This window comes from Crocodylus siamensis, chromosome 6 (genome assembly GCF_052110815.1).
Source record: "Crocodylus siamensis isolate JL-2025a chromosome 6, ASM5211081v1, whole genome shotgun sequence".
NCBI lineage: Eukaryota > Metazoa > Chordata > Crocodylia > Crocodylidae > Crocodylus > Crocodylus siamensis.
Genome location: NC_143400.1, coordinates 3694438 through 3714482, shown reverse-complemented (window position 1 = coordinate 3714482; position 20045 = coordinate 3694438). Strand labels below are relative to the sequence as shown.

The 20045-nt window shown below is 48.8% G+C and overlaps 1 protein-coding gene across 6 annotated transcripts; it reads right to left on the bottom strand.

The window, feature by feature from the left end:
- Positions 1-1266: 1266 nt before the first annotated feature.
- Positions 1267-19661, bottom strand: CDC42EP2 (CDC42 effector protein 2). Of its 6 annotated transcripts, none has more exons than XM_090055161.1 (3): positions 14340-14427; positions 10522-10674; positions 1267-3479 (listed from the first exon to the last, which is right to left on the bottom strand). In XM_090055161.1, the coding sequence occupies exon 3, from the start codon at positions 2879-2881 to the stop codon at positions 2162-2164; it is 720 nt and encodes a 239-aa protein (XP_089911287.1). In that variant the 5' UTR covers positions 2882-3479; positions 10522-10674; positions 14340-14427; the 3' UTR covers positions 1267-2161. The 6 variants fall into 6 exon arrangements, with proteins under 6 accessions (XP_089911287.1, XP_089911289.1, XP_089911285.1 ...); XM_090055163.1 differs by lacking the exon at positions 10522-10674 and adding an exon at positions 13592-13627 and having other exon boundaries at positions 14340-14373; XM_090055159.1 differs by lacking the exons at positions 10522-10674; positions 14340-14427 and adding an exon at positions 19136-19661.
- Positions 19662-20045: the final 384 nt, after the last annotated feature.

Sequence of the window (20045 nt, the reverse complement as noted above, 5' to 3'; positions counted from 1 at the left end):
CTATTCCTTTATATATAGGAGTTCCACATGCTTCGAGCTTCAGATCCCTGGCACAGCATACAAAAGGCATGTCTATCTCTGTTCTGCAGACACAGAAACTGAGGCACAGAGAACTTGCTGGAAGCTGTCTACCAGTGGTTGAGCTGGGAACAGTTCCCAGTTCCTACTTGCAGGCCCTCCCACCCCCTCGCTGGTTTTGAACAGTGGACCATCACACCCTCTAGACCTGGGAAGGAAACCCAGGAGTCCCACTCCAAGCATGAGACGATTTTCGAAGGAACCAGATAGTGGAGGTTAGAGACATTTAGCATTTGGCTGCAGAAAAGGTTCTCTGCTTTCCAGGGAGATTACAGGGATAAATGCATCAAACGATTATGAGGCACTCAGCTATTTACAGCAACACAAGACCACAGCGTGCAAATACTCTGCACTCACTCTGGAACCAGGCAGCGATTTAGCCACATTAATGCTGCCCTGCAGAGCGGCTAATCAATTCTATTTCTCACTGCTACTAACAGTATTGCTGCTTGCATTTCTGAAGTCACCCTGCATAAAGCCATGGTTGAACATTTTTGCACAGCACAGAGAGATCCATAAATATTGAGATATATAGACTTTGTTCCCTAGGTGTTCACATATTAAAAATAACCCATGCACCCCTAAAAGATTTTAAAGGGCATTGGGCGTCCAAATGCGTTAGGCCCAAAAGAACCAAATGCTGTCTCTGTTATTTCTGCAGTTCCAATGGCAGCAGAATTTGGATTTCTGTAGGTTTCAAGGCAGCATGGATCCATGTGAGCTAGTCTAACATCTTGCGTGACACAGGAAGAAAGTTTCACTCACTGGCTTACTGCAGAAATTAAACGGTGTGAACTGTAGTGCAAGCACCTACTCTGGACACGTTCAAGAAGTGTTTGGATGATTATCATCTGATCCCAGCCGACTCCCTGCTCTTCGGGCAGGGGGCTGGACCCGATGATCTCCCGAGGTCCCTTCCGGCTCTAATGTCTATGAAATCTATGAAAGCACATCTTTTTTAGTCAGCCTGCCTAGATTTAAAAGACACCAAGGGATAAAGACTTTACCACATTCATTGGTGGTCAGTTGCCCTCACTGCTAAAATATTTTGGGCTTATATAGAGTCTGGAAGTTGAACCTGTCAACCTTCAGCCACTGCATCTAGTGATATCTTTGGTAAAACACAGAGCCCACCAGCTTTTTACCCTTATCTTCTTTAGAAAGAAGGAACAACATCAAAGGCCAACGGATTTTTCCCCAGTAGTTTTACTAGTAAGTTGGCAGTTTTTAAAAAATCCAATTAAAAGGCAAAAATAAAATAAAGTTGCTAACAGTCTATTTGACAATTGAAGTTATCTGCAAAACACCAAGTGGTCACGTCTTCAAATAGCAAGTACAGATGGAAAATAGTCTGCTTTAGAACAGTACAGATCAACCTGATTTTTGTTACACTACATCTGTAGGCAAGTTATCCAGCTAGAATGTGAACAGTGAATCTTGATTACAATGCTAATGAGAAATCCTCTTAAGTATATGCAGTTATATTCCAACCTACAGCCTTTTTTGCTTTGACAATAGGCGTCAGCCATATGGCATACTTTGCAGCTTTTACTTCAAAAAGTTCTCTATAAAAATAGTCTCTCGCTCACCATCTGAACCAAGGTCTTTTGGGATTAAACCATTGATATTTCACAATACCACCAGTCACACCACACCCTGTACAAACCCTTTAAAATGACGCTTCTTTTAAAGCACATCTTTTAACGTTTTAATCATGTCAGTCAAGTTAAAGTCCTTATTGGTAACTTGCAATTTATAGTTGCGTCTGAATTTACGTTGACTCCATAGTTTTTCTCAGGATTGAGAGGCACTGGAGGGCCTGCAGAAAGTACCTCCCCCCCACACCAAAAAAATAAAATAAAAATCTCATTCTGTCGGTATGAAGAGCTCTGTGAAGACTAAGTAACACATCCTTATAAGCTGAACAATATCCTATTAGTGAAGATATGCTTTCAAGATCCCAGACTGGATAAAAATCTCTTGTTCAGACTGGCCCAATTATCTGTGTTCCACTTGGGAAAAAAATATTTTTATTTACAAAACCTCATTTTAGAGCCCTTCCCTGGGGAAGTCTCTTCAGTTTTCACGTCAGGATTTCTTGTCTGCCGGAATCCGATATTGATGCACCAGCTTGGTGTTTCTCCATCACCTGAAGGACATCCTCCAAGATAGATGGTCCCAGATCCACGTGGAGAGAGAGCAAGGAGCCGGCGTGGGACATAAAGGGCTTATCCTCATTTTTCTCTTCAACAAACCCATTTTGAGCAATAGTGAATGACTCAGTGGTGGGGCAGAAATGGGGGTTGGGCTCTGCAGTCCTGCCATTCTTGGATAAGACCAGTTCCTCCCCAGCTTCTTTGCCTGGCTGAACCAGTTGAACTTTGTCATCAAGGTGCAGCCTTGGTGGTTTGGGTGGAGCCTGGGTCGAAGGCAGCATAAGAGCCTGTGGGCCTCCAATCACAGGCAGTGAGATGGCATTCTTTAAGAGGGGCGAAGGGGTTTCGGACAATGGTTGCTCATGCCCAGAGATGGTAGCAGTCCTTGAGAACTCAAACGACACACCATAGGAGCCGTCTTTGTCGGCATCTAGGTTGCTTTCAGTCCTCGGCAGAAGGTGGAATTTCCCTTGCAAGAAAGAAATATCTCCAAACATATCATGCTCTCCACCGCTCCCTATGTGAATCGTGTGCCTGAAGTCCCCCAGTGGAGGGCTGATCATATCAGAAGAGAGGATATCTCGGAGTTTCTCTTTCTTCCCCTTCCTGCTGCCCCTTTTCAGGTATATTGGAACTTTAGTAGACATCTTGACGATTATTAAAGCCTTTGGTATTCAGAGCCAGCCAAGCCAGGCAGTACAACGAAGTAATTCCTCAGCTGAAGATATCTTTTCAGTTCTTAATGAAACACACTTAAAAAAATAATCCGTAGAAGATGGCACAGAACATTTAAAAATAAAGAGGTTTGGAAAAGGAACAGGATCATTTAGGAAGGAAAGCTCTGTATCAAAATATCTCAAGGAATTGATTCCAGACACTTGAAAATTACTTGGATACGTTACCAACAGCAAAACAATTCAGGTAATTCATTCCAGACAGTTGCGATGTTTTCCTAAAAAAAAAAAAAAGATTTGCTGATAAACTCTTGAAAGACAAGTGTAAGCTCCTCAAAAAAAGTCTGGAACGACATAAAAGTTTCAACTCCAAGATGATTCGTATTTGATAAGGCCTAACAAAGAGCAAGCAACATGTTCTCATCAGTCAGAGGTCAGTCAAGACTGGGAAAACACACAAAGTCAAACTTAATTCTGTTCCGATTTTTCTTGAAAGTGAAATGTGTCAGTCCAGCAGATGAATCTCTCTTCATCCAAAGCCCAAGCTTCAAAATATTTCCAGCGAAATAGCCTGTGAAACAAATTAATAACAAATGGGAAGTTAGAAATGTGTTGATCTTAGTCACACTTTTAATTGTGCTACAGGATTTGAATGTTCATTTCCAGGACCATTGCTAAACAGTAAAATCATCATTGTACTTGAAATGAATTCTGCTTTCCAATGACTGATCTATGGAACTCACTGCCAAAGTGCACAATTGAGGCAAAGAAATTAGGACAGCGTGCATAATGTACTATAACCCATTGTTATGCTGGTGAGGATAAATATTTTTTTTAAGCAAGACCAACCTTTCATGCCTCAATCCAACCAGAGAGAGTAATTAGCTTAAGCTCCCACATGAATTAACCCAAGTGCACTGACTTGAGCAAGGTTTTGCCACAAAGACAAGCCTTAAGTGTGATGGAGGAAGGCCAAGATACCTTACCAGATGAGACCATTAGCCTGGTACATAACAAAGTGAGGGAATACGGGGTGTACTGAATTCATCAGTCTGACTCAACATAGTGGTTCTTAATGTCAAAAGTCTAAGACGTCTTCCTGTCTGAAAGATGGATAAGGCATCATTCGTCCCTTACTGGTAGAGTTGGGGGTAAGGGAAGAAGAAAGCACAATACAGGCACAAGACAGGAATGAATGACTTCTTGGCTCCTCTACTGACTCCCTGGTATGACCACCAAACCTCTCTTCACCTTGTGCCTCACTATCAAAAATAGAAAGATCGGCACTGACATGCTGGCCTTGGAGGAGTTAAGAGGCTTACATATGCACAGCTCTTTGACTACAAAGATGGCAAGCTACTTGGAAAAGGGAACGACATCTCACTACGTGTTTAACGCGTTGCACAATGGGTCCCTGTTCTCAGGCAAGGCTTGTAGTTGCCACCGTAGTATAAACAACAACCTAAAATGCTACTGGCCACAGACCTGTAGTCAAATACGCAACTACCTGGGGCAAAAAGAACCTTGCTCAATCCGTATAGCACTTTTTGGAAAAGCAAAAATATATACAGAGTGTCTTCCAAGTAGCTGAGATACTGTAAGCCAAGTCTTCCTCTCTGAGACAAGCCTGAGCTATGATGAATTTTGCAAGAGGGTCACTTATCATTCCAAAGCAAACCGCGTTCGCAATGTTCCATTAGTGACCGCTTAAAAACAAAAGGCAAGATAGCCAGCTAAGAGCCCTGTTGTGCTCTGGGAGTCTGCCTTCGCCTGCCTTTTTGAAGCCAAGAAAACCATTGCTACAAAACCACATTTTTAAATAACTCTTTGCTTGCGCCAGACGCGCAGGGAAAGGCATATGATACACAAACCTTTGCTAGCAGAGAAGAGGGAGGCTCAGATTTTGTTAAAAACTCACGAGGCAGCAGGAGATGGGATTGGTTTTAAATGCCTCTCTGAATTAAGCAGTATTCCCCTGGGACAGCTTCTCCGACAGTAAAGTTTCAATCGTTAACATTTCTGGCAGTTGCTGGGAGCAGCCTGTTTGGCTGTACCAAGCCTCAGATCTATGGACTGGTTTTTTTGCACCTCAGCTTAAAGTTAAATGCTTCAAAAAGCATGGAGACAGACCCCCAGTCAGCACAGCCACATGAAATGTCAAAGGAGCCACACTGATTGACGCTGGCTGCAGATCTAGCCTCCCTTTTTGGAAGAGCTCTTTTTCTGCCTGTGATAGCAGCACCATCCAAGCAGAGCTTTGGGAGCCAGGCACAACCTAGTTCTGGTGCTTGTTGGGAGGAATAATCTCCTCCCATAGAAGCAGTCACTCCCTCATCTCCAAAACACGACCCATTACAACTGTGTGCTAGCTTGGCTTACATGGTCATAAATGAGGATGGACGCCATGAAAGGCAAACGGGTCTGATTCTGATCTCATGCTGCTTTGATCCCAGTAGCGTCCCTCCTGATTTGCCTTGGGCATAAGAGAAAGAAGAGCAAGTCCACATACTGTTTGGAGTGTTGGCAGCGAATCAAGCTACTGAAACTATGGCTATAAAGACTGACGTGTCTATATACTTACCTGGCAGGAGAAATACCATGTACACTAAGGTGGTTTCCCTACTCGCAGGGGACAACCACTTTCCTGGCAGGGAGTAGTACCTGACCTAGGTAATGCACAGTTAGCCCCCCACTTTCACTTCCAGTGGGAAGATCTCGGCTATACACCAACTTTATGGAAATGGGAGACTCCTCCCTCGCTTGGTCCAGCAGCCATACGTCTGAGGGCAAGTGAAACTCGGGGGCATCTGAACCCCAAGCCTCTGAGCTTGGGCCTGCATGTAGGATGCTTACCAAAGAATTTGGAAGCATTTGAAGCCCCAGGAGGGGTGGAGGATGCTTGCTGGTAGTATGGCCACACATGGTTCTCGACTGACTCATGGATTTGGAATTTAATTTGGGTGATTTGGCTTTGGACACGAAACATTTTTCTTAAAAATAAATAAATAAAAAGATTGATGCATTTATAAGGCATGGAAGAGAGTAATGTTGCATCACATCTAGCCACCTTCAGCTCCCCAGCCCGAAGGGTTAGGTACCATTTACAGCTGGATAGAGTGAGGACAACTTTCCAAATGAGTCTGAAGTAGGGATTGAACAGGACAGACTGGGGGGGTTGCCTTCCTCTAGTGGGGAATGTGACCCTCTTCCTTGGATCTTTCCAGTGCATTTTAACAACCCTTCGTGCAGCAGAACATTGTCCATCTTGACCCCTGCCTGACCTGTGGCAGGTTAGGATGTTATTCCTTGTGGTTGTGTCATGGTTGGCCATGTAGTTTTACTAATAGGTTAAACAGCGGATTTGGACAGTACGGTTTGGATAGGGCTGATCCTCCTTCTGATGGGGAGCTGAACTAGGTGGTCTCTGAAGGGCCCTTCCAGCCCATCTAGTCTAGCCTAGGCTAGTCATCTCAGGATCCACAGCTAAACCACCCTATCACACCACTTACTAAGGCAGAAGATAGGGCAGAGGGACACCCTAGAGACTAAATGGCTCTCACAGGCAACAACCTACTTGTCAGTCACTAGGATTTATTCAGCTGAAAGAGGCAAAGCACTAGTATTAGGTAAGACTGATCTTTTGAATGGTTACCTTAAGAGTGTCCAACTAACTTCTAGGTCTCTTTTGAAACTTTCCTTCTCAAAAAAGTAACCAAAAATATTCTCCATCAATCAAGCAACCAGAACATACCCACGACACGTGCACCTGCTGGAACTCGGTAACTAACCACATTTCCACGATAGCCCTGGCCACGCACACTGCTGCCCGCTGACCAGTCTAGCAACAGTAGCTGAGGAAGAAACCACCACAGAAACAAACAGACTGGAAGGGAACTTGGTTGCCTATGGAGAAGCATTGCTCTCTCAATGAGTTCTGACCCCTGGGAGAAAGGGGAAGAGAAACTGGAGTGGGCAACGCAAAACTATCCTAATCTGCGACTGTTACGGTTTTCATTGGCAGGATTCTGGTTAGCAGCTGCATTAACAAGGAAATGGTGGAGTTACGTGGCTGGGCTGATCTAGTTGGGGCTGGCCCTGCTTGGAGCAGGGGGTTGGACTAGATGTGACCTCCTGAGGTCCCTTCAACCCTCCTTGTCTATGATTTCGATACGACACTGAAGCGGGACTCGAGAGAGGTGGGGAAGAGGGGATCAATTCCACCTCTACTGCTGCTTTGTCGGGTGACCTTGGCCTAGTCGCATTACCTCTCAGGACCTCAGGTTCTCCAGCTGTTAAAAACAGGGAGAATGATATTGGTCCCCTTTTTAAAGCACTTGTGGGGAGATCTGCTGATAAAAAGTGTTAGGCAAGAATTGCAGGGTGAATCTTTTTTACCAGTGAGAGAAAAACAAAACAGTAGGAAAAGTACATTGTAAATAGCAAAATTATGAAATTCATAATATCCCAATACTAGATAGGAAGCCCTCCAATGAGACCAGAGTTCCTTGTCACTGTTTGACAATTGTTTCAGCTGGGATTTCAAAAAGAGGATAGAGGAGTTAGACACCTAATTCCCCCAGCCCCTTCAAAACACCACTCTCTAAGATTAACATTTCCAGATTAGGGCTCCGTAATGGTTGTGACAGGAGAGGGCACATGATGCGCAAGATAACAAACAACGGCGTATTCTTCTGCAATGCCCACCACACCCCTTCCTCTGTAAAAAAACAAAGCCACTTGGTCCTGGTTGTGCTTGTTGCTGATGGGGTGGCTTCCCTTTTATATCCTTCCTTCTCGGCACAGTCCCAGAGGTTCAGTCTAACGGCTCCCTTCGGCACCTGCTCTGGCCGACCAGCAGCAACCCCTCCCATCAGACTCCTAAACAACAGGCAGCCCCTGATTGCCCTGGACACACCGCTCTTTGGCTGTTTGAGGAACAGGAATGCTGAGTGTGTCAAAAATCATTGCTGGAGCTCTCAGCAATTTTATTTGTGTAAGATCAAGCTGGTTCTCAATTGCACTAGGGCTCTGGCAGTAGAGGAAAGAAAAGTCTTCAGAACAGGTTGTTTCTAATCACTTCTTCCAGAAAGAGTTGATGGTTTAATTAGACAAGGCAGGCCACGCATGGGAGGGGAAAACGCATAGCATAGGGGAATTTGCCTAAGATCAGAGGGCCGGCCAGCAACAGAGGTAGGAACAGAACTCAGGCATTCCTGACCATGCTCCAGTTCCCTCCCAGAGCTGCCAGGTTAGACCCGCATGCATCTGCAAGGGAAGAGAGAGTTGGAAAAAAACAAGGGGGAAAAGTCGGAGCTTCATTCATGCATCATAGATCAGCAAGAGGCTGAGACAGACCATCTGGAACTGGGTGGGGAGCAGGGCCTGGAGGGAATCCCAGCTCTCCAGAAGGTTGGTGCTGCTGCGGGTGAGGAACATGGAAAGAGAGAAGCAGGGGGCGTAATACGGGACTTCTGTGGCTACTATGGAAGAGTAATGCTCTCGTAGTCAGAAAACCACTGTGTGAGGCACTGTCCAAGTGTGGAAGCAAAGTATTTCCACATCCTCAAGTGGAAGGCACTGCACAAAGCACCACAGAAATCCTCCCCACCACGTGCCTTTGTCAACATCACTCAATAGTACCACAGTGAAAAGAAATGTCATCCCATGGACTTTTCACTAGAGGTGTGCTGGATCTACCCTCCTCGCAACAGAACCAGTTTGGTTTCATATCTGTCCATGTGTCAACCCTCGTCCTGCCTTAGCAGATTCCTGGATCCCCACTGAGCTCACAGGAGCTGCAGAGTGTCCAGGTTCGAGCATGTCTAGGCTCATCTAGTCTAGTATCAAAGAAGCATACCAAATAAGCTAGATGGGACCTGTAAGGCAGAATCCACTACAACTACACCGTTCCTGAGAGAGAAATATCTCATCTGGTCTTGAAAACCTCCAAGCGCTGTGATTGTACCACTGCTCTAGGTCAATCTATTCCAATAATTAACTACTCTCTGATCAGTTTAAGAGCAAATCAGAAGAAGTGATAAAAACCTATCTCCACCTCAATTCGGGCCTTTCTTAATCTCTGATGGCTGGAGATTGGTTCAAACCCCCAAAGTTTAAGGTTCTACATTTTCTGAATGTCCCAAAATGTTTGGATTGGAACAGTTATGATTCCAAGTATTCTCATGATTTTTCCTAAATCTTGCTATAAGCTGATGGCTTTGACAACTTCCCATGGCACAAGTAGTTCCACGCTCTACAGCAAAAAAAGGTTTTTTGAGCGATCTGTTCAGAGTCCATCATCTTTTGATTACATCGAATATCCCCTCTTTTTTGCATTACAAGATGTGGAGAACTAGAGATCTCTCTCTATCTCCTCCAGACCCTTCAGTATTTTATAGATGTTTTTAGTATATCCTTTCTTACTGGTCTTCTTCCCATGGTAAACAAGCCCAGTCTTCAAACGCTCTCTTCTTTTGAGGGCTTATCCAGTGCCCTTAATCATTCTAGTCCTTGTCCTTCAAGCCCACTGTGCACCTGTAATATCCTTCCTTAAAATGGGGCAACCAGTATAACACGGGGTATATGAGGCTGTACCCGATTATGACACGGTGGTTGCATCTAGGAGACTCAGTTATGGGCAAGGATCCCATTGTGCCAGGTGCTGTACAGATACAAAAATGAAAGATAGTCTTTGACCTCAAAGTGCTTACAGTACATGTCATAATATTGTCCATCGTATCCCAGGATCATGACCTTTGTTACTGTGATGACGGGTGCACTATGGAGAGATCGATTCATCAGTACATACTGCAGTGCTTGCGGTGCAGAGGCTGGAAGGGAACACTGATTTATGAATACAGGAATTCAAACAAGCATTGTGGATTTGTCTCTTAAGTGGCTTCATTTTGCAAAAGCTAAGCTTTTCCCAGCTTTTGCAGTGCGCTTTTCAACAGTAGAACTCACAGGGCTTTACATAGGTCAGTATTACTATGCCCATTTTACAGATGGGGAAAACAAGGCACAGAGCAGGGAAAGTAATCTAGCCCTGGTTGCCTGCTGGACCAGCAGCAGAGAACTCTGGTCTTCCACGTCCCACTCCACTGCTTTTTAGGCCTGAACCCATTTGACCTCCTTTCCTACTTCATGTTTGAATTTATACCTGTGCATAGTTGGTAACTACTTCCACCCACTCACAGAGCCACGGCTGTGCCACGACATTCCTCCTCTCCTACACCAGCGAGGCTTCCATGGAATTGCCAAGGCAGAGAAGAGTAACGTAGAAGTGATCCACAGCACATGGCAGCAACAGTTTACTCTCTTCACGGGGTTAAATTTCTCCAGATGATGCAAAACCATGAAGAATGAGGCCCCCATCCTTTAGCTGCTAAGAATTAGGCCTTAGGATCTTGCTTATTTTAGAAAACTTGATGAAAAACACAGCCTGGATAAGCAAAAGCAATGGAACTCCAATAGAACCAGGACTGGGATTTTAGCCACCCGTCCAAATTCACAGGCCAGGATTCTCCATTAAATGCCCCCTGCTTGAATCCTCACTTACAGTAGTGAAAGCAGGAAAGTAAATGACAACAAAATCACCACTAAAGCGCACTTACAGTTAGCGTCCGTAGCAGGACATAACGAAGAACCTCTCCCCTCGCACAGACGCTCTTTCCACAAGAACATGACTTCTGATGAGGAACAGGTGAAAGAGCAAAGGTTTGAAGAAGAGAAGACTGAAGGGGGATTGGATCACAGTCTTGAAATACCTGAAGGATGATAACAGAGGGGATGGAGATGGCCTTTCCTCTGTGGCTGTAGGGGACAGGACTAGGAGCAATGGGCTCAAGCAGCAGCAAAGTAAATTAAGGTTGGAGATGAGGAGCTCCTGCGTCTGAAGGCGGTCAAGCACCAGACCAGATTGCCCAGAGAAGCTGTAGAGCCTCCGTCTGTGGAGAATTTCAAGAGCAGGCTGGGCAGACACGTGACGAGGATGGCTCAGGAAGGATTCTGCCCTGAGCAGGGGGCTGAATTAAATGCAGCCTTGTGAGGCCCCTTTCTGCCCAACTTTCCTATAATCCAGTGAACTGCACAATTTGTGCTACACATCAGTACACTACAGGTTTGTACCCATGACTAAATGCTTCACGAGGCTAAGGCCTTATAATAAAAAGCACCCCCTGCCCCCAACCACCACCCCACTCTGCCCTTTCTTTTTTTTTTAAAGGAATAGGATGTCATGTGCTGACTGGTTTTCTCTGGCCTTGTCCACACTGTGGGGCTGCTACCATGGCTGATAGCTACAGCTGTTCTGGGGCACGATCTCTCCGGGCCCCTGGCTGACACAGCTCTGCTGGCAAACCTCTGTAAGATGGACAAGGCCTTGGACACTTTGACCCCAAGAGCCTGGGAGCCAGAGACGGGCGGGGCGTCTCCTCACCTGGGATCCCGCCGGTTCTCCCGTGCGCCCACTAGGTGGCTGTATCTGTCACTGAGTCACTGAAAAAGGGGGCTTCGCCTTTTCAGTCCTCTGAAGAGTCACATAAGAGGAGGGAGAAGCTTAACCCTCCCTCGCTGTGCATGACCTGGGAACCTCTTCGGTGTTCAGAGCAGCACATAAGGAATACACCCTCGGCTTTAACCATAGGCGGAGGAATGCCAGTCCCCTGACCCACCCATCCAGCACCACGCCCTGCTCAACACGTGCCCATCCGGTGGTTGAGCCCTCCCCTGCCAACAGCGCTCCTCTCGCCGCACAAAGCAGAGCAAAGCTCGTCGGCAAACCGGTTCCGAAAGCGCTCTCTCGTCTAAGGGCCGGAGACTTCAGCCTCCCCGCTGGGCACTGCCCTTCTCATAGGCCACTAGGTCTCTTCCCGAGTGTCCTCGGCTCCCCAGCGTGTCGCCTCCCGCTGATGCCGAGCTGGCGAGACCACAGACGAACCGGGCGACGAAAGGCACATGCAGGTTCCAGAAGGAAACTACAGCACACAGAGCAACGCGGGTTCCTCGGCGGAAAGAGACCACAAAACACCTTTAACCTTAACCCACCTAGGAAGCCAGGCCAGGCCAACCCTCAGCACCGGGTTTAATCCAGACCCCAACTACGAAACCCGAAGGCTCGGAGCTCGAGATTTTGCCCGGTAGGCAGAAGGAAACTTTGCCAAAATTAAAAAAAATGTGCCCAGGTCTAGAAGGAAAACCCAGTCCACTGTGATCTCCTGTGGGGAAAGCTATATCTCCTGAGACGGATTCAGAAGTGAAGAAAAAACCCTTCCATGAATCAGGATGGCTAGAACTACACATGGCGAGGAATTAGGATAGCGCAGAAGGACTGAGTGCTGTGCCGTAAGGCCTGAATAAGCTACTTGGCAGGTCATGCAAGCTTTAGATGCCAACAGGCCCCACTGCCAGCGCCTCCTGCTGGCCAGAGTGGGGAACACCCCTGCCGCTGGAGTGCAGGGAGCCTGCTTTCGCAGTCTGCTGGAGGATGAGGGTGTTGAAAGAGACATTCAAAAGTAGAAAGGGGAACTCTGAAAGGGCTGTAGGGAGATAACCAGACTCCAATTCGGGGAAACCCATCAACATGCATATGAACTAAAAAACACTAATAAGTAGTAGTGTGTCCCATAGTGCAATGAACTGGGCATTCGGACACCTGGCTTCTGTGCCTGCTCCTAAACAGCAAGGTGATCACGGATAACACTTTACCTTTCTGTGCCTCCGTCCCCGCCTTTGCCTTTTGCCCATCCCATCTATATTGCTAGGGAGCTGTTCAGGGCAGGGACCCTTACTCACTTCCTGTCTGGCTCTAGTGTTCACAGCAGGGGGCTCGATTTGACCACAGCTCTTTTGATGCTACTAGCATCCAACTAATGGTCGTACTACACTTAGAATCAGCATCCTGCTGATATCCATTAAGAAGATATGAGCAAACCTCTTAACCCCTGGGAATTTCTCCCCTGGAGCAAGCTCTTCCATATCTACTCTGGGGTTTCTTGCATCTTCCAGTGAAACAGCTGGAACCAAGCAGCAGTGACGGCAGGACTGGGCACTGACCATTTCTCTGTTCCTACACTGAGATAACTTTTAAGAGGAATATCTGCCCAACTTCCCAGGAGCATCCAAATTACATCACATCTTTCAGATCCGTCAAGCTTAGTTCTCGTTTGCCCCAACGCCCTTTTGCACTCTCTCAAGAGGCCTCACGAGCGTCAATGAGAAGCCAACCCTTTAGCGTGGGGTATCAATTTCAAGGATCTCAATTTACTCAATCTAATCTAAAGATAGATAGAAACTTCACAGCTGCTACTTTTAATGCTGGTCATTGACATGTAACATAGGTGTTAAAAATTACATACGTAGAAAGCCAATCAGAGCTTTTTATAGAAGAGCAACTGATACCCTGACACACAACTCTAAATTTACAAAGGCAGAGTTTGGTCTTTAAAGAATCGCAACCCGATTTCAACTGAAAGAGATTTAGTGTCTTTTTCCTCTGCCCCTCTCACGGCAAGCAGTAAAAGTGACGAGCTTACTTCACTAAGCTCTACTGAGTTGGGATTTTATTCCCCCAAAAACAAACAGTATGGTAATCCAGCCTTGGCTTCAAATACACAGGATGAGACAAAGTTGGGTAGAATTGCATTTCAATACCAAGCCCATAGGCCTAGAGAAGGGGAAAGCTACCAGTTTCCATTGCAGAAAAACAGGCTTCTTTTCTGTCTGAGAGAGAGGGAGAGAGAGAGAGAGAGAGAATACTTTGCTTTTTATCTAGGATCAGAAAGTGGCTCGCAAGCATTCTGCAGTTACGCCTCACGCTCACATGGCTCAGAAAGGAATTACCCCCACTTTGCAAATAGGGAAATTGAGGCAGGCAGCCAGTCAACCCCCACGCTGACAAGATAAGAGAGCGAGTGAATCACTGCGGAGCCTGGAAGAGAAGTCCTGGTCCCCAGTCCGCTGCTCCGACCAGCAGACCCCCACCCTTCCCCAGAGCTGAGGAGTCCCGACTGCCAGAGCCCGAGCTCTGACTCGCCCGACTTTTGTCCCCACCCAGACCTGGGGATAGCGCCCAGGAGTCCTGGCTCCCACCATGACCCTCCATTCCCCTCCAAGAGCAGGGGGAAATTCAGGTGGTAGTTCTCTACTCCCAGCCCCTTGCCTTCCCCCCCGGCCCCCTCCCGAAGCCAGCATGAAACCCCAGGAGTCCTCATTCCCAGTGCTGCCTCCCCCGCCCCCGTTGGGCCCCACTCCCGGAGCTGGGGGGGCCCAGGACTCCAGGCTCCAGCTTCTGGGGCTCTTCTCTGACTCTGGGCTCCCGTCTCACGCCCTGTCATGTGCTACCTGGCACTGCCAAGCACAGGCTGGCACGCACGCCACTTCCCAAAGTTTCAGGAGCGTCCCCAGGAGCATGACAGCCCCGCGCAGCACTTACCTGGAGCCCAGGGCAGCCAGGGCGAGCAGCCGCTTCTCTTCTCCCCCTCTCCTCTGGCTTTCCAAGCGAATACACTGTGGGCTGCAATGCATTCAGCCAGAGCTGCTCCCTCCCTCCCTCCCCCCCGCTCTGAAGCGAGCCAATGCTTGGCTATAATACTGCCAGCCAGAGCCAGAGCAGGCAAGCCCCTCCCCGGGGCCAAGTGCACAAGCCAGCCCCAGCCCAGCCCAGCACTTTCTCTTTCCTGCTCTCCCTAGCTTGAGAGCGGAGCAGCGCAGCATCCCGCAGCAGGCCTGGGGCATTTTCTTCAGAAGCGGCTACAAAGCAGAGGCTGCTAAACTTGCCATTTTCTCCCCCAAAATTTTCCGAGGGAGGTGATTTCCGAATGAGTGAATAGATCCACCACCCTTCAGGGCACTGACAGCGCCTGAAACGCATGATGGCTCTCTGTGAGGGAAGGCAAATGTTTTCTTTCAAATGCCTGGCTTCTCTCAGCCTGGAAGAAAAATCTTCTGGGCTTGACAGGCAGGTATTGCCTGCAAAAGAACTGCCAAAATTGCCTAGATCATCTAGGAGGGCAGGCACCAGGGCTGCTCGCCGGCTTTGGTTCACATAGGTGCTTGGGGAAACCCATCCATAATGAAATCAGTCTCAGACGCGCAAAGCGGGGCATGATTCTGGAGGCTGAGGATGCGATGATAGTCGTGAAATTAAAGGAGCGAGAAGAGTAAGGAAACGCAAGCGTGATACTGTAGCTGTGACAGGCCAGAAAGAGAGCGAGAAACATCCCACTTTGTATTGCCCGCCTGCTTTCTGGATCTCCGAGGACGCACTCGCCCGACGTCGCCACACCTTTTTTTGCCACCATCCCGGCCTGGCCTTGCTTTTACTTTTAAAAAGCAGCTGAGCTTCTTGTGACCCCTCTCGATTCCAGTACCGGAAGCTTTAAGAAAGCAACCAGAAATCACGAGACTGGCGATAAAGGCACAAAGGTTAGCCACCCTGCAGCTCTGCTCGGCGTGACGTACGTCAAAGCTGGGAAAATGCAGCGCCTGCATTATGCGAACGGGGCTTTTTCGTTGACTTCAGCAGGGCTTGGATGTGACCCAGAAGGGCAGAGACTCCTTGGGGAGCAAAGTGCACAGACGCAAGCAAATTAGTCATCCATCTACAGTAAAAATATGAAGCTGTCTGCCTGTGGCATGACACCTCCTGCAGCTTCCTTGGCCAACTTTCCCCGCACGTGTCGCTCAGAAAGTTGGTTTTCACTGGAACCGCCGCACCTCCCTGCTGGAAATAGCCTATGTCTTTATTTCTCTTTGAAACTCCAAACATAGCTGCTGCTTCATCAAAACTTATAAATCACCCCACTGGTGGGTGATAGCCAAGGATGCGGACCCACATACATGGTTTTAAAACCCTACCTGTGATGGCGTTCACAATATCTTTAAGAGCCGCAGTTGTGCAGGTGGTATGAGTGGAAGGGTGATGAAGACGCTGCATCGTGAGAGGCCTGGCCCACGCTACAAGTCTCATAGTTTCCCAGAGTTTAAGGGCAGAGGGGATCCTCAGACCGTCTTGTTTGGCGCGTGGGACATCACATTTCACCCACTTAGGCCAGTAACGGCTTGGCTGAGGCCTCCAAGAGATGGGAAGTCCATGTCTTCCCAGGGGAGCATATTCCACTGGTTTCCCCCTTTGTTGTTAAAAGCTTATGCTGAATTTCTCGTTCAAGTGGGCCTGCTTTCAGTTTGTTCTTGATAAAGGGCTTTTTGGTACCTGGTATTTTCTCCTTGGGAAGGTCCTCTCACCCTGTAATCAAGCCACCTTTCAATCTTCTTTCTCCTTAGCAGGCAGAGCTCCTCTTTTCTCTCCCCCATGTCGCTCTTCTACAGCCCTCCAGCTAGGGCTCTTGGTATCCCTGCTCCAAAATTCAACATCCTTTTGAAGAACGCAGTTGCCAGGACTGGCCCGACAGTGTTGCCGGCTCTCATCACTTTATTGCAAATCTGGCAATATTTGATATTTGCTTCAAGACGCAGCTCCTGAAGTCATGAAATTACATGAGAAACTCAGAGGTCATTATAAAAATAGTTTCCAACCCTCCCTGTTTCATCCTGGAAAACATGACCTCTAAGGATTGGAAGTGGGGTGGGCAGGGGTGAGGGGAACGTAAAGAGGACACATGTATTTATGTGAGACCATAAATCATTTCAGGGAGAAGATGCTGGTTGTTTCCCCCAAGGCAAACACGTGACGCTTTTGGAGAGAGAAAGGAAGAGACAGCGAGAGAGAAATATAGGAGAAGGGAGAAAGGCAGCTGGAAGTTCGCACACAGATATGCACCATCTGAAAGTACCGGGCTTTATTGGCTTGTTTGCAGATTTGTAGAGTGCAAAGATTTCTGCAGTGACTGTCATGGGCCTCTCCCTTTGGTTAAAGACGTGTTGAAAATGTCACCCCTTTCCCATGCTATCTTGCCATCAATCCAAGGCCTGGCTTCTATTATTTTAATTAACCCGTAACCAAGTGTTGCTTTGTGAAGACTGACATGCCTCTATTTGCGATTCCCCCCTAAGGTGCCATTGCACCCTGGGGTGCCTTGAGATCCTTTCAAGGGTGCTGCAGGGTTAGGTGTGCAAGCAGCCTTCACAAGATATACCCAGAGACTACAAATAGGAATCCAGGGTGTGAAAAACACTCTGAGCTGCTGTGGTCTTTCCGACAGAATTGCTCGATTTTTTTTTGTTATAGTGAAGAAATCAATGCAAACTAAAAGTTGACACTTCTGGGGGGAGGCAGGAAGGGGAGTCTAACGAGGGCTATCTAACCCGATTGAGAACCAGTGCACTATCCAGACCACACCCTGGGAGCGAGCCCTCGCCCAGCCTACTGAAAAGCCGTCATTATAAAGCAGGGACTGGGAGGAACGTGAGGTGCCAAGAGGCTGCCTGACGGAGCCGATAGGACACCAAGCACGGCAGCTGTCGGAGAAGAACCCGGGGCCGGACAATGCTCCTTTGTCTGCCTCCAGCATCCTTTGTGCAAGGCTCTCGAGGCGTTTTCATGACTGTCCCAAATTGAGGGGGAAAAAATCAAGCTGCTCTCGCATAACCACTCAACCCTCCCACTCTCCCGCAGCCGACTTCCAGCCCTCTTCACACCAACACGCGAGACCCCGGCTCCTTTCTCGGAGTCGAGGCGTCCTGGCTCCCAGTGCCCTGCTGAAACAATGGCACAGCGCCACCTCAGTGCATTTCTCGCGTCTTTCAGGCATTGGCATTGCCCTGATGGCAGAGGCATACAGCCACGACACAGTTCAGAGTCAGTCGCAGAGACCGGCAGAAGACCCACAAGTCCTGCCTGGGATGGGAGCACAGGCTATCCTGCCCGAGGCAGGTGGTTGAGGGGCTCTTCCCGCCCGACTGCTCCACGACGCTGCGACGGGTGCACCCCATAGCCCGTTTCTTATAGCGCTGCAGAGCCAGTATTCGTTCTCCAATACTTCCTGTTGACAGGGACACGTTTGAAAGGCAATTTCAAAGCAACCAGAAGCCGCAAGCGGAGAACGCACGTTGCAGCCCTCTGTCGTGGGCTCTGCGAGCAGGTGGGCTCAGCACCCTGCCCCCTCGACCTTCTCTAGCGCCAAGAAGAAGTTCGCTTCCAAAACCCAGCGCCGGATCCCAACACGCAATCAACTGTTGCGGGACGGAGTCATTCGGTGAAGCCTGAGGCTTCGGGGCAAGCCAGGCCTAATATGCCCCAGATGTGTGGATGGGTGGGGCTGATTTTATCAGCCTGGAAAGCAGGGAACAACTGGCAAATCTGAGGCCTTTACTTAGGGAAAGCCATGCTTGTGATGTAGGAGAAAAGGTTTGTCTGGAGAACGGCGAGGATTACCAAGTAACGACCGCTGACAGTGGGAGAGAAATACGCAGCCTGCTGTGGACATGCAGCCACCTCTGGGACAGAGAGCATTCAGCGGCCCGCGTCCAACGGCATGAAACAGGACGTAGTGGAATCAAAGCATCTGACGTAGCCTGGGGAGGGAAATGTTAAGAAGAGGCCTGTAGAAATGGCTCTCGTTGGAATGTGGAGGGGACTCCCAAGCCGGGAGCTCTTTGGCTGGCACATCAGAAAGAAGCCTCCTCTCCGTTTCAGGGTGACTCCAGCAACCAGCCTCGCACAGCGGTACTGCAGCAACCCCTGCTGACTCACCCCCCTTCCCAGCAGCACAGCCCCTTCTGGCGACACAGCCGAGCGCCCCTTTGAGTCACTCCGCCATTCCCTGCAGAGTAATCACCACTGATTCACAGGGTTAGCTCCAACACAGAGAGCGGAAAGCACCCCCTGGGCCGAGAAAACCCTGTCCTATCCCCCTGCACCTGGCCCTGCTTGCTGGCTATTATACAAATGTCGTCATGCCCTGCTGTTCCCACTTGGAACGAATGTTTTGTTTGTAGCACGTGCAGCCTTTTAAGAAGGCATCAGTGCCATTATAATGCGTATTTATTTGCATTTTAATAACGCCTAACAGTCCTCAGTGGGGCGTCTCGTGCTATACACACGCTGGAAAGACAGCCCGAGCCTCAGAAGAATTTACAATCCAAGTCCCAGATATTAAAACCTAGCAAAGCAAGAGCAAGAGCCTTAACTTCGATGCAAGGGAACAGGCAATTAGGAACAATGACAAGCCAAGAAGATGCACAAAAATAGGACTAAGCTAGGAGAGAGGGCAACAGATCCTTTCTGTTGAGTACCATCCAAATCCTGGATTGAAGGACCACCTGACCTACCCGACCGAGAACCGGATTAGAGGCAGGCTGCAGGGAAGGTGCATTGCCCTGCTAGATAAGAATAATCCCAGCCCAGGCAGGGCTGGAGGAGAGAGGAGCCCAGCACAGATCAACGGCACAGCAGGCTGGTCGTGGGGTACCGGGCTTGGTACTAAAGCTTTGTCTGATGTTCGCGGCGTGCAGCTCCCACGTGCTCCGGCACGCTCGTCCTGCTGCCACGGGAAGGACCGCGCTCCACGCACCCAGAGCAAAACCCGGCAGCCGAGACGCCGAGTTGCCTGCTCCGACGCACTGAGGCACGTTCCCCCCTTTCAAAGGCAGCGATAAGGCCCAGGAGTCCGGTGGCTTCCCAGTACCCAAGCCTCGACGGCGCCGCCCACGCCACGCTCTCTATCCCAACATATGCGTTCTCTAGCTGCTCGGATCGGCACTGCCACGGCTCGGGGCCAGCCCCGACTTCCAGTTGTGAAATGCATTCCAGCTGCAATGCGAACAACGGGAGCGCAGCAAAGGACGGCCTGCCTCAGACGGGGGGGCGGGGAAAAGGGGGTGGGGGAAATCAAATAAACCATCGGCACCGGAAACCTCAAGCATTTCCTCCCATCTCAGACCTCTGACCTCACACCAGCAGTGGGTGGGGCAGGGGTTTTATTTTGGGCTTCAGCTGGGAAACGTCAAAAAAAAAGAAAGACCGTCCTGACCTGCAAGCTAAAACGGAAGGCATAGGAACTGACTGCCTGGCCCTTCCTACCGCCTGCGGCGGGCAGGAGGACATCTGGAGTCAGCCCCTGGTTGCTCCCGTAGGCTCCTTACTGCTGTCCTAGGGGCTTCAAGCAGCTGCAGCCATGGTACAAAAAGGCTAAAAATGTGGTACCCGAAGGCCTCACCTGGAATATAGTTCTGGAGCCTT